At 37.8% G+C, this 12,641-nt stretch overlaps 1 protein-coding gene across 1 annotated transcript in view; it reads left to right on the forward strand.

Moving 5' to 3' along the window:
- POMGNT1 (protein O-linked mannose N-acetylglucosaminyltransferase 1 (beta 1,2-)) overlaps positions 1 to 12,641 on the forward strand; it is a 217,391-nt gene that overhangs the window by 77,782 nt on the left and 126,968 nt on the right. Inside the window, exons 10-12 of the mRNA XM_069232761.1 lie at positions 9,018 to 9,093; positions 9,688 to 9,771; positions 12,485 to 12,526. Coding sequence (XP_069088862.1) covers positions 9,018 to 9,093; positions 9,688 to 9,771; positions 12,485 to 12,526 — 202 coding nt within the window. The remainder of the gene's footprint in view (positions 1 to 9,017; positions 9,094 to 9,687; positions 9,772 to 12,484; positions 12,527 to 12,641) is intronic.

Genomic DNA, 12,641 nt, shown 5'->3' on the forward strand with positions numbered 1-12,641 from the left:
AACATTGGGAATCAAATGCTTACAAAGACTAGAAGACGATGAGAGAAACTACTCTGGTCATGGATACCTGACGTCAAAACCCAGTTATCATTTCTGGATGCTCAGCACACAATAGCCCATCAGAGTGAGTGAAGCCACCAGTCCTGTAAATCTGAGAGGCTAAGCAGTAGATCTCAGTATGTGAGAATTTCTAACAAATCAAACCATCCACTTTGTGAGGCCACTTCAAACCCTCTAAGAAAAGCATTGCAACATTCCAGTTAGTTTACCTGGATCCATTTAAAAGATAAAAAGAAAACAAGTATATATTGGTGGTTGTAGATTCCTGTGCCCACTTTATGTGGGTATAGCTGCAGCTTCTGGTCACTGCTTGCACAGCCACAAAAGACTTGATGTACATAGTTATGTGTAGAGTTTTCATCTTTCTCTCAGATCAAGAGCCGACCTTTACCTACAATATATTAGTGGACCCCCTCAGTAAAGTGTGAGTAAGTCTCTCTAATACTAACACCCGTAGTTCAAACTGAGTTGTCAAGGGAGTTAACAGTATGCCTAAACTAGCCTTGACAGCGAGGGTATTAAGTAGTGACACACTGGCTGAACTACCTCTGTAGAGCACAGAGCTTTAAATAATATGCCAAAGAATGGTTTGTTGAGTCGTAAGCCATATGAAATGTTATTTGGGATCAGAACATGTGTGCTGGATCTTCCAGAATTGAAGGATCCAGATGATCTGCCACATTTAGGTCTCCTACAGGGTTTGCAGCACACCAGGCAAAGCTAGAGCCAGGCTGCCACTGCCTTGTCATCTACTGTGATTGGCTGGTCACCAAAGGCCTGAGAATTCAGGACTGAGGGCTTAGAAAATAAGGAAGAGTTTTTCCTGACTTACTGAAGCCTATGCTAGTGCTAACAAATAAAGGAACATGCTCTGTGATTTTACCACTGTTGCCCAGGAAAAAAAAAACGACCAGTGTTCATGATATAGTGGCACATTTTGTACAACCAACCAGTGCTGCTTTTGACGCTGCAACAAACTGCAGTTGACAACAATGTCAACGAATGTGCCCCTGTCAAAACCCCATCAGAAAGCACTGAATTGCCTGAAAATACAGTTGCGACATCATAAGCACCACTGTTGACATTAAGTTTAGAGCTTTGTAAATCTTCAACAATTGGAGTTTGCAAACGTTTACAAACTTTCTATTCAGTACTGTTGGAGAGCAAGACATTTGTAGTCAGTGATTCCTCTACAGAAGACCCAAATGAAATATTTGAAATTATTATTTTAGAAGGTGAAATAGTGTTTAATGTCCAAATTGGCTTAAACCTAATTAACAAAATTAACTTACTTAGATATCCATAAATTTGGAACCTTAATTTCTTAAAAACTAATGAACAAAAACACACTTTCTGGGTAATGATCTAGATTTCTATGTTTGGTGTAATTCTGTTCTTTTGGTGTAATCCTGTTCAGCTGCTGCAGCTTTGCCTTAAGTTCCTTTGGGAAATTGCGTGGGGAAAACACTTTTTGCCCCACAGCCACACCTTTTTTCTTGGTGCTCACTTGATGGATCACCCTAAAACTTTTCAGGAAAAAGGTGGTGAGGTGTATGACCTCTTTTCTTTATTTTTCTCTCTTTCATTTTTTAGGGAACATTTTGTGAAGGTGCATCGGACTGCGCTAATGTGATTAGCAAAGCAAGTCTTCCTAAGGAAAGCCTGACTTAACTAGAAGTACAGAGTGGAGACCACCACTGTGTAATTTAATCTATCTCTCTATCTCTCTATGTTGCTTGCCCACTTGGGCAGTATTTAGCAATGGATTATGGGTTACCGGATGGTGGTTCTTGAACCTGGATGCGAGTATACAAAAAATGGCTTAATTGATTCAGCAGCCAGTGAACAACATTGTTTATGAATTTGGAAGCTTAATTATATATTTAGAACTTAAATAGAGAAATTGGTAGTAATGGTAAAGTAAAAGCACTTCCCACGCGTGTCCAGTAATTAATGTAAATAGTTACTTGTAGATGTGGTGCTATGTGGTCAATTGCCTTATGACCTCAAGGCAAAACAATTATGTATCCCAAGAATACACAGCATAGAAATATCAAGTTAGGACCACAGCACTCCGATATAAGAACATAAGCTATAGATGATTGCTTGCCAAGTTATAAAGATTTGAAACCAGTACTTAAAGAAAACAATGGTCTTCTTTGTTGCAAACTTGTTGTTTTATTCCCATCAGCAATAGTCCTTTGTAACTGTTCATTCATTCACAGCCCACAGTAATAGTCTTTCATAGTTAATTCATTCATTGACAGCCAGCGTGTGTTTCGCCACAAAGTGACTTTTTCAAGGCTGTAAAATATAATAATGGACATATACTCTTATTTGGAAAAGAGTTTAAAACACAATGACATTACCCGACAGACAATAATTGGTGTAAGTAGAGGGATGTCTACATGGTGCGGAAAGAAAATGTGCCTCACACTCCACTGGCGGAGATGATTAAAATCTGACCCTGTTAAACCGAAACCATAGGTAATACACCGTAACCTTCAAAGCAGTGCAGTAAATGCGTGTAGAAACAGAAAATAGCATATGGAATATATAGACAGAGACCCTGTAATCGTGATGATTTATCAAGAGTTTAGTCAGAGTCAAAGATGCAAATCCTATCAACCTACCAGAAACTGAAGAAATGATGAGTCCATAAATAAAGTAGGTCAGTCATGTTTGAGAAAGCTGTAACTTAATGATTGCATCATTGAGTATGTTGTGCTTCCAGTGAGTATCCAGTTTAAAATTACATACTGAAAGGACCTAGTAGTCCTAGGTAAGTACCTGCGCCTGGTGTATAATGTAGACTTCAATAATTTCAAGTAATCCAAAAAAAAGTCTCCTCTAACGCGTTGCTAAGAAAAATAAGTTCCAAAAGTTTTCAACAGTATAAAACAGAAGTAGAAGTTCATGGGACCATGATAAGTCCTAAGTCTATCAAGGAAAAGGGTTAAGAAAAGGGAACAAGATTAAGAATTAGGTAGGTGAAAGTAACTAATAAGTAGTTCTGTAATTCACCTACATCAGTCATAAAGACATAATGTCCATTAATTCAACAATATCCATCAGTAGCACTCGTGTGCTATTTAGATATGTGACCGTGTCATCATATACAGTCCGACCATAGTAGAAAGGTGTCTTTAATGTACCCAGACGTGCCTTAAGTGTATCCAAACCCACATATGTGGAGCTCAATTTTTTCAGCAATATCCTATTGAAGCACAAATGTGCTTTTAAAAAGTGGAAACAGCACGACCATGTGAATCTTACGGTCCAGCCAAGGTGTAAAAATGTCTAAAAGATATGCCCAGACGTACCCTAAGTATAACAAACAATCAAATACTTTGTGGGTCATTACCTTCTGATAGCAAGTATTCCATCGGCGTCCTGTGCCCTCACCAAGTGTATCGAGGAAATGTACACAGTGTGTACGTAAATACTTTTCTGCACAGGATGTAAAACGCGGACTACTTCGAGTAAGGTTCCTGTGTCATTCCGTGTCATGGTGACCATGTTAGATAGGGGAATATCTCGAGTGAAGTCCCCATATTGCTCTTTCATGGCGGCCATGTTGAAATGAAAGAAATGTGAGCAATAAGCCCTAACTGGTACCATTTTGTCCACCGTATGCATCAGTTAATGCCTTGTTTCAACCACATTAACATTTAAATATCGGTCTACGGATAACATACTTCTATACAAACTATCTGTCTTAGGACATAATATGAGCCCAACAACAAACCATGTATTAAACGTTTCATTATGCGCAATTTTAGCCCACGTAAGCTATGACATGTATATCCAAATTCGTCATCTATTTTGTTGGATAAGAGTCCGTTATCCATAAAAAAGAATAGATAAGCAGTGGCGAGAAAGAAAAAAAAAACTAGTCACCAGAACCGAAGTGGGAGGAGTCCCTCGGTCTCGTGACTCGAAAAGACTTCTTCGAAGAAAAACAACTTGTAACACTCCGAGCCCAACACCAGATATATATATATATATATATATATACATATATATATATATTTGCCTCATAGCTCAGGAAAGTAATGATGAAGAAAGCATCAGGACAGGGCCTACCACCATGGGACTGTGTGTAATTGCTTGGTACTAGTTCACGTATAAATTTGAAAGTGTTGCATTATGTAATTTCAGAGCAGAAATCCAACCATAAGAAAATCGATTGAACAGGCCAGTAATTAAGTCACAGACATTTCTCAAAAGAATGGTTAGCCATACATGGATAATGAAATATTATAATCCATATAACATAACAGATTATATTGAAACTGTTTGTCTAAAAGTTATGAATTCTAATAAGGACATCCTCATTCTAAAAGCTCATGTAGTTCCCCATCAGTGTTCAAACCATTATCGACAGCTCGTAATTTAATAATCCATCTGGCTTCACATTTCCTCAATTCCCTTTTTCCTTTTGCCTAATCTCTGGTGACTGGTAACCTGAGTAATTCCATGGAATCTGATATTTAAAATTTCTGAATCCTTATGTGTAGAGTTGTACTGCTAATGGATAATTGACATTATTGTTCCTGATTGCTCTTATATGTTCTTGAATTCGTTCTTTGAGTGAATGGATGGTACTACCCACATATATTAGTCCACAGACACACACTATGCAGTACACCATCTACTTGGTATTGCAATTGATAAATTATTTGATCTGATAGACTTCTCGTGTGTTGTATGAGAATGTCATGGTTTTCTTTAGTGCAAACTGATAGGTGATGCAGCCCCCACATTTGAAAAAACCCATGGGTTTGGTGGGCAGCCACGTCTTAGCTTTGTCCTGTGCCAAAGGAGCAACGTAACTGGGACAAAGGATGTTTCTCAAGGTAAGTCCCCTGCTATGTGTAATAGAAGGTGTCTTTCCAAGTGCCCTGCCAAGACAGGTGTCTAGTAGTAACAATTGCCGATGTTGTTTCAATATGTGATATACTGCCATGCTTACTGTCCTGAATCTAGTAATCATAGAAAATCGCTCTATTTTTTTCTTGGTGTTTTTTCTATGTATTAATAGAGTTCTGTGTTCTTTGAATGTTACACGTTTCTTGTATATTTCTGCACCACGAGTAACGTGTATCTATATACTTCCTTAAGTTTGCAAGTCACTTTTCCTACAGGTAGACCCATTAGATCTGGAATTGGGTCGCCCACGGAACACATTTCTGAATACATTGACTCTTTCTTACAGTCCTCGATCCGAAACTCGTCACCCTATATCCAAAACACAAGGGACTTATTATGTCAGTTAGAAGATGTGGATTAGACAAAAGACTGCAGGTTTGTGAGTTTGGATGGCAACTCACTATATACATCTATTCCTCTAGAGAAGGGTCTGGAGACATTGACCACCACACTTTCCTACAGAGATGCAACTTTATATGATCATACTAATATGTTAATAGTTATTACATGACTGTTTTTGGAGAATAATGTGTTCTTACGTGATGGTAATTGATATAGACAAGTTCAGGGGGTTGCCATGGGGGCAAAATGTTTGCCGTCATATGCAAACCTATATATGGGACACTTTGAAAATCAACATCTTTGGGCTGATTGTCTACCAACTATCTTGCAACATATCCTATACTGGGGAAGATACATAGATGATATACTAATTATATGGACTGGTACAAGTTCGGATTTAGATATCCTGATCAACCATTTGAATAGCAACAACTATAATCCGTTCTTTACACATCATCTAGATTTAAATCAAATTAAATTTTTGGATGTCAACCTGTATACGGTAAACAGGGTACTCTCCAGAATATATAGGAAAACAAATGCGTGTAATTCCATTCTACATGTACATAGCGCATAACACAAATAGCACAGATATTACGACTGATTTACCATCTAGCTTTTATTGAAAGCTTAAAATACAACAGGGTTAGTTTTCCATAGAAAAGCAGCTGGTAAGGGAATGTTCAATGCACTGGAATACACATTAGGGTCGGCTTTTCAAGCACTTGTGTATTTAACATCTTGTGTTTTTTTTTTTTTTTTTTTTACTGGCTTGGCTCCTAGTCACTAGTAAGAGGAGTCACATGTCCTATTGTTGCTGCTGAAGAAATAAAAGCCCAGTTGGCGAAATGGTGCTTAGAATGTGAATTGAAAAATACGAAGAACAGTTGATAGACCACCTGTATACACAAAATACATTGGCTATGAGATACCAGTATTCTGAGTGACTGTTTGTCTAGGTGTGTCTGTCCTGAGAGGTATCCTTCCACAGAAGTACATCGGGAATGAAACACTCTTTTCTGCTGACTCACTGAAAAAAAGAACCATGAAGAGAGGATGATCTGAAGCACTAAGCAATGTTTTGAATACCCACTGAGCAGCTTTTACTGCTTGAGAGCCATTTTTAATAATACAACATTTACATTACATTATTAGTATGGAATTTATGATTGTCAAAATCTTCAGTTCGCATAAAAGGCAGGAGCAAATGATTGTTGGTCACAATGATCGCATAAGTCAGGATGTTGTGTGTGATTGAACTTTATTATACGTTACATACATGCTGCCTTTAACATTATAGAATTAGTGTAAAGGGTCTAAGGCCTAGAACAGCAGACTAATTTTTTGCATGGTGAAATTAACAAATGTGTGCTCCCATCACCATGTGTTTAGTGTAGGAACTCACACGTTTTTGGTGCTGTTCAAATTAACAAGACTGAGAAGGAAATCTTTCCGCATCTGTGGCACATGTTGTAATTGCGGCTGTAAAAGAAGATGTACTTGTAGATGTCCATCTTGGATAAAAGAAGGAAAAAGTAGCATTGACTTTACTAGCCTCTTCATGCTTCTGCAAAATTTGCAAGTTTATGTAGCAAAGTCGGAGTTAAAAACAAATGATCACTCCTTGCTCCATTTTTGCAACCCATAAGTACCGATTACTGAGGGGGTGCCAAAGGACGGAATTCCAACTACTGACCTCATGAGAGCATAAGATATGCAGGAAAACTGTACCTTATCGTGACATAATTGGGGTTTAGTAAACTAGTACAACCATAGAAGAAAGATGGCTGCTGACATTTGTACACTTCAGGTAGTCAGTAGAAAAGTAGAGATTAGGGACGTGTGATCAAATATGATCAGGGCTTCTCTGATATTCACCTTCATTTGTATGTAACCTGCTGAGGTGTTTGTAATAATTATGATGATTCTGATTCACATGATTTGCAGAGCGATACTGGAAAATAAACAATCACACATATTAGTAAAATAACAATTTGTGTGTGTGTGCATAGTGAATTTGGGGTGCAAGGGTGAGACTTAATTTTTCATCTCCTGCATATTAGAGATTCTGTGACGTGTGTCTGACTCCAAACGCTCTTTGTCTGACAGAGCATAGGTGATAGATATCTGTTAGTTCCTCTTTCTCTGAAAAGGGCACATTTCGTTTTAGGGTTAAGGGGCTGTACTGGGTGTGACTTCCAATAATATTTGGATGAATACACAGCCTCCATTTTCTATTGATAAATTAAAAATGACAGCCATGATTCTCTATGCATGTGTGTGCATGTGTCACAGTGCACTTTTGCCTATGCGTCACAGCTCATGCACACTCATCAGGGCCATCAGTGAATGGTTTTCTTTAAGTCCCATTGCAATACTACAGGCGATGCTTGCTTGTGCATCATGATGTAGCCATCAGTGGAAAAAACGAGCACTGGCCTTTTACAGCCAAGACATGTTGGCTTTGTCAATACTTGTTTATATTGGTACATAAATTGGAACTCCAGCTTCCCCGTGTCGCATTGGTTCTGTCTTTGTGATTATACAGTGTTATAGGTTAAAATGATTGTCGCCCAGATCTAGCCTTGTATGAGGAAGCAGTAGACACCCTCAATTAAACTGTTGAACATCTCTGCTAGAATATGGAGCAAAATCAGTAGACTTTCTGATTTTCAAGAGGACTATGGAAAAAACTGAAAAGCAGTGCACAAAAATGCATAGAGCGTGGTAGCACAGATTTTCCATGCCATGCTAGGATGTCAGTCCCTTTGCCTTATTTGTGCTGCATTGTTGAGGCTTTGCATCTGGTGCTACCTACTGAAGTGATTTCCCAGGTATAGGACTGAAGTCCTGTGGCAGAAGAGTAGTTCTAATTAAACCGACTTAGGCAAGGCTTATAGGTAGGTACAAAAGATGAATGTTAGAAACGATTAACTTTTTTTTTTTTTTTTTGGTACTACTTTAGATTTTATTTTGTTTTTGCCCTGTAAGTCTCCTCAAGAATGAATGTAGGGCCTTTGGTGTTAACTTCCACAGATCGATGAAGTTACACACTTAAGTCATTTTAAATATCTCGGAAGCCAGACTTTGACCTCTCATAGGCAGAATCTGGCTTGGTACTAATCAAGAATGCTTGCCTTTTCAAGATACTCCTAAGAACGTGTTTATTTTAGCAGGACAGCAGAGAGCAATGGACTGTTCACTGTAGCATGTGTACAAATACGTACACTACATCATAGGTTTAAAACTCAACATTATAATACAGCAATATATACATTACTCTAAACATTAAATTAGAAAACAATGCAATTTGACTATCTACGTAGTTTTATGAGTAACCAGTAGCCACCCCTAGTTAAATGCTTGGTAGTCCTCGCTGTTACAGAGGTACATACGATCTATCTTCTGTATAATGTGATGACACACATGACTGCATGAGCCGTGATGCATGGGCAGTTTTTTATTTTTTATTTTTATTTTCACTTCAATTACTACTGTATTTATCTGCAGGCGTTGAGTTAATATGTGCTTATTATCTTTGCAGTTCTTTTTCAAGTATTTAGAAAGCCAAGTTAATACATATTTGTGAACAAAAATGTGAAACACCTTTTTAAATAAAATATAGAACTGTTCATTATTGAATATATATTTTTTTCATATTAGATATTGTTATTACTTTATAGGATGCTACGCTCCCTTCTCTCTGCTCAGGGTGTCACTCCCCAGATGATTACTGTATTTATTGATGGCTATTATGAGGTGAGGTTTAACTTATTGTATATCATTTATCTTGTATGTGGTTTAACGTGGATTGTTGTACCATGCAGGATTTCACGACAATCATAGCACATGCTGACCCTTAGAGGAAAATAGGTCAGGGAAACATTAAGAAGGTCCAAGAGTTGGTGCCTATTAGTTCATTTGTATCACCTGACACTGTGGTTCACAACCAAGTCATAGGCTACAATGTGTGGCATGTTTCATTCTCGTTTTCATTCTTTATCAACATGGAGGTCTGCTGTGCACAACAATGAACTGTCTTTTGTAATGGTATTCTTTATTGTAAATACAAGATTAAATAAAATACTGTGTGCAGAATGAGTGGTACTTCCCCCTCCCTAATGAATGCTTTTATAGCTAAAGGTTTGGGAAGCTGTCCTGCAAGGCAATTGTTATCATGTCATGACCTCTTGTTCATATTTGGCTGTTTGATTTACCCATAACTGCCTATTTATGTAGTTAGTGCATTTTTCAGCCACCTTGCTATTTTCTCAGTTCTCTTATTGTTAATGAACATCAGGTGATCTATTAATGTTATAAATACTAAAATGTGGTCTGCTTTTCGGCCTTCAGGAACCAATGGATGTGGTGGAACTGTTTGGATTAAAGGGGATACAGCACACTCCCATCAGCATTAAAAATGCTCGGGTGTCCCAGGTATGCCATCCCTTGTTCTTAGTGATAATCATTGTTTCTCTAGTGCACTATATTAATGTTCTTTATCTGTGTTATTAATCACTGGATCTCCAGATGAAAGTAATATTGTGTGTAACCCTTTGCTCGTTTTCATTTATGGAATTTGTTTTATAGTGGCAGATGCCTATTGTGGCTTGGGCAATTTTACTCTGACGCTTGGCAATATGGAAACAAAACATATGGTGGCTAAAAAGGTGGTATTACTATTAACTTAGCAGCATTCTGTAATTGGGCAAGAGCGGATCCTACCTCTTCAGAGACGCAAAGTAAAACAATGTATGCATATGTGTCATGACTGCTTTAGTTAACCGCCCAAAGTGGTAAGGTAGCACTAAATATTTTCCCACCACAAGTAACACTGTAGAATTTCGAATAAACTGACAGACCACTTTAAACCTACTGGTATTTGTAGCTTCTGGATGGAACAAAAAAGGAGCTGATATATAAATTTCTCCAACTCTTCATATTGACGGGGGTAGGTTATGCAGGCCTGCATAGCTGCACTGCTCACACCACCCAAGCCAGCAGATAAGAGTATGAAATATCAGAGGGCCACCAATCAGAGTAGGGATCTCAATAATGAGGGAGGGTAGGCATTCAGCATAAAGGAAGGGCAAAGAAATAGTGAATACACACTGTGAATGCTTTTTTTTTTTTTTTTTTTTTTAAAGCTAATGTTTCTAGAAAACTGTGTTTAGAGAAACAAGAAAAAGAAGATAAACTACAGACTTTCATGACTGAAAACCGTATAAAACATAAAGCAGTGATTGTGATTTAGTTGTACTTGGATAGGCACTATTGAGGATTTACAACTTGCATGATGATTTTCAACATGCATCTCCTAATGTGAAGAATTACACTAAACTGCCAGTTAGACATGTATTGTTTTACAATTACCATTGACTTAAGTATTATGTTGAACAAGAACAGAGATCGGTGCAGAGGCTCTCAAATTTACCACAGTAAGAAGTTCCAAAGAATATAGGGCTTCCTTACCTAAGAGTTGGAAGATGATGTTTTTAAATTAATTAAAGCATATGCCGGTTCAACAGAGTTATCGCAGATGTAAAACTTCAGTGTACTGGATACTGACTAAAGTATCTCTGCTGCTTCCAAAATTAGGAAAATGAGTATCTTAGATTCACTGCCAGGATAGGCAGTGATACTTATCAAATAGAGACCTCATGACAGGAAGTTATGAACCTGGTTATGTCGAACATCTTGTTTAAATAGGTATTAGCAGCTATTAGACGGGTGACTATTAGTTGACTCACAATTTGGATTTTTGAATGCCTCTAGAAGTCGGTGCTTGCTAAATACTAGCTAAATGCTTTCCCTGTTTGTGTGACATCTAACAAGTAATTTCCCTATCCTTTGAGGTGGACAGTTGTCAACCCCAAATACTAATCTACTTACCTACACAGAACAGTAAAGGTTTTTTCATAAGGGCACTTTTTAAACTGTATTGAGCAGACATCTGCCTTTGCACCAGTGAACTAGATTTTTGATAAATATTACAAATGCATTTTGAGTGAACTTTGTATTTTCCCATCAAGTAGACTTTCTCTTTAGGAAAGTTCACAACAAGTTCTATAGTGAAAATAGCTCTTTTAAGCTAGTTGCTGTATAATAACCATTCTGTCCTTCGCATGTAGGAGATGCCAGCTTTATGGGTTACTCGGCTAATGTTCAAATGCAGCCTTTTCTAGAATTCAGAACCATGTGTGACGCTGTAGTTGTGTATGCTGCAGCTACAGTGGTTGGCTGAAGGAACATTTTTATAAAAAAATAGTACCTATGGGTAGCTAAATGTACACCACAGCCCACATGTGACGTTTAAGGTCTGTGTACTATGTACTATGCTTAGGTGTTGGGAGGCTTAATGACAGTACCTCAGTGTCCAGATTCGAAAATAACAGCAAAATAGAACAAACAAGAATGAAGGGGATCACTTTGATAGAAGTACTTTTTCTTACAGCTGTCATTCATCCAGACATTAAAACTTGCAACAATAACTTTACTAACATTTACAACCAATCAAAGAGAAAATTAGCTAGTCAAAGAATGAACATACCTCTCCATGCACTTAACGTCTTGTTCTAGCTCAGTTCAAGGGAGAGAGCTACTCTCCCATCTGTACACTGCACATGTGGGGCAAAAATTACAAGGAATATGCCAGCTGTTGCGACTCAAAGGGACTTCCCCAGGGGGTTGGGCCGTTGTACTGAGCAACCTGGCCAGAATCCCACTGGCACCTCAAGAAATGGGGGCCGTTGCTCTCCAGTTTTGGCTCCACCTCCTTAATAAGTCATTTTAAAACCTAAAACATCAAAAGCATATGCTGTGACCTGGACATGATGGATCGCTAAAGCATTAAACATTTTAGGTCTAGGCTTTGCATTTGTAATTTATACCATTTCTGCTGTCCTTAGTTTCCACATGTCATTAATTTCAAGGTAAGTTTGTTTATATTTCTTTGAGATATTCCAGTTGTCTGGCTTAACACCTGTTTTAGTGTTTAGTAAGGACCTTGCCAAATCTGAAACTAGTTTGTTTATTTTGTACGCATTTCAATGGTGTATTTTATTGTGCATTTGCAGTAACAAAGTATCTTGGTAATTTTAGGTTATCTGTTAAACCAGCATTTACACATGCTTTTTTTTTCTCTCCCTAGCACTACAAGGCCAGTTTAACAGCAACATTTAATCTTCACCCTGTGAGTGAACATAAGACTATGTTATTTTCATTAAACAGTACTGTCAGACTATCTATTTCATATGTATTTTACCACTGCTACTTTATTTTGAGTTTTTTCTTGCTTTTCCTGCCTC

Source organism: Pleurodeles waltl, chromosome 4_2, assembly GCF_031143425.1.
Source record: "Pleurodeles waltl isolate 20211129_DDA chromosome 4_2, aPleWal1.hap1.20221129, whole genome shotgun sequence".
Classification (NCBI taxonomy): domain Eukaryota; kingdom Metazoa; phylum Chordata; class Amphibia; order Caudata; family Salamandridae; genus Pleurodeles; species Pleurodeles waltl.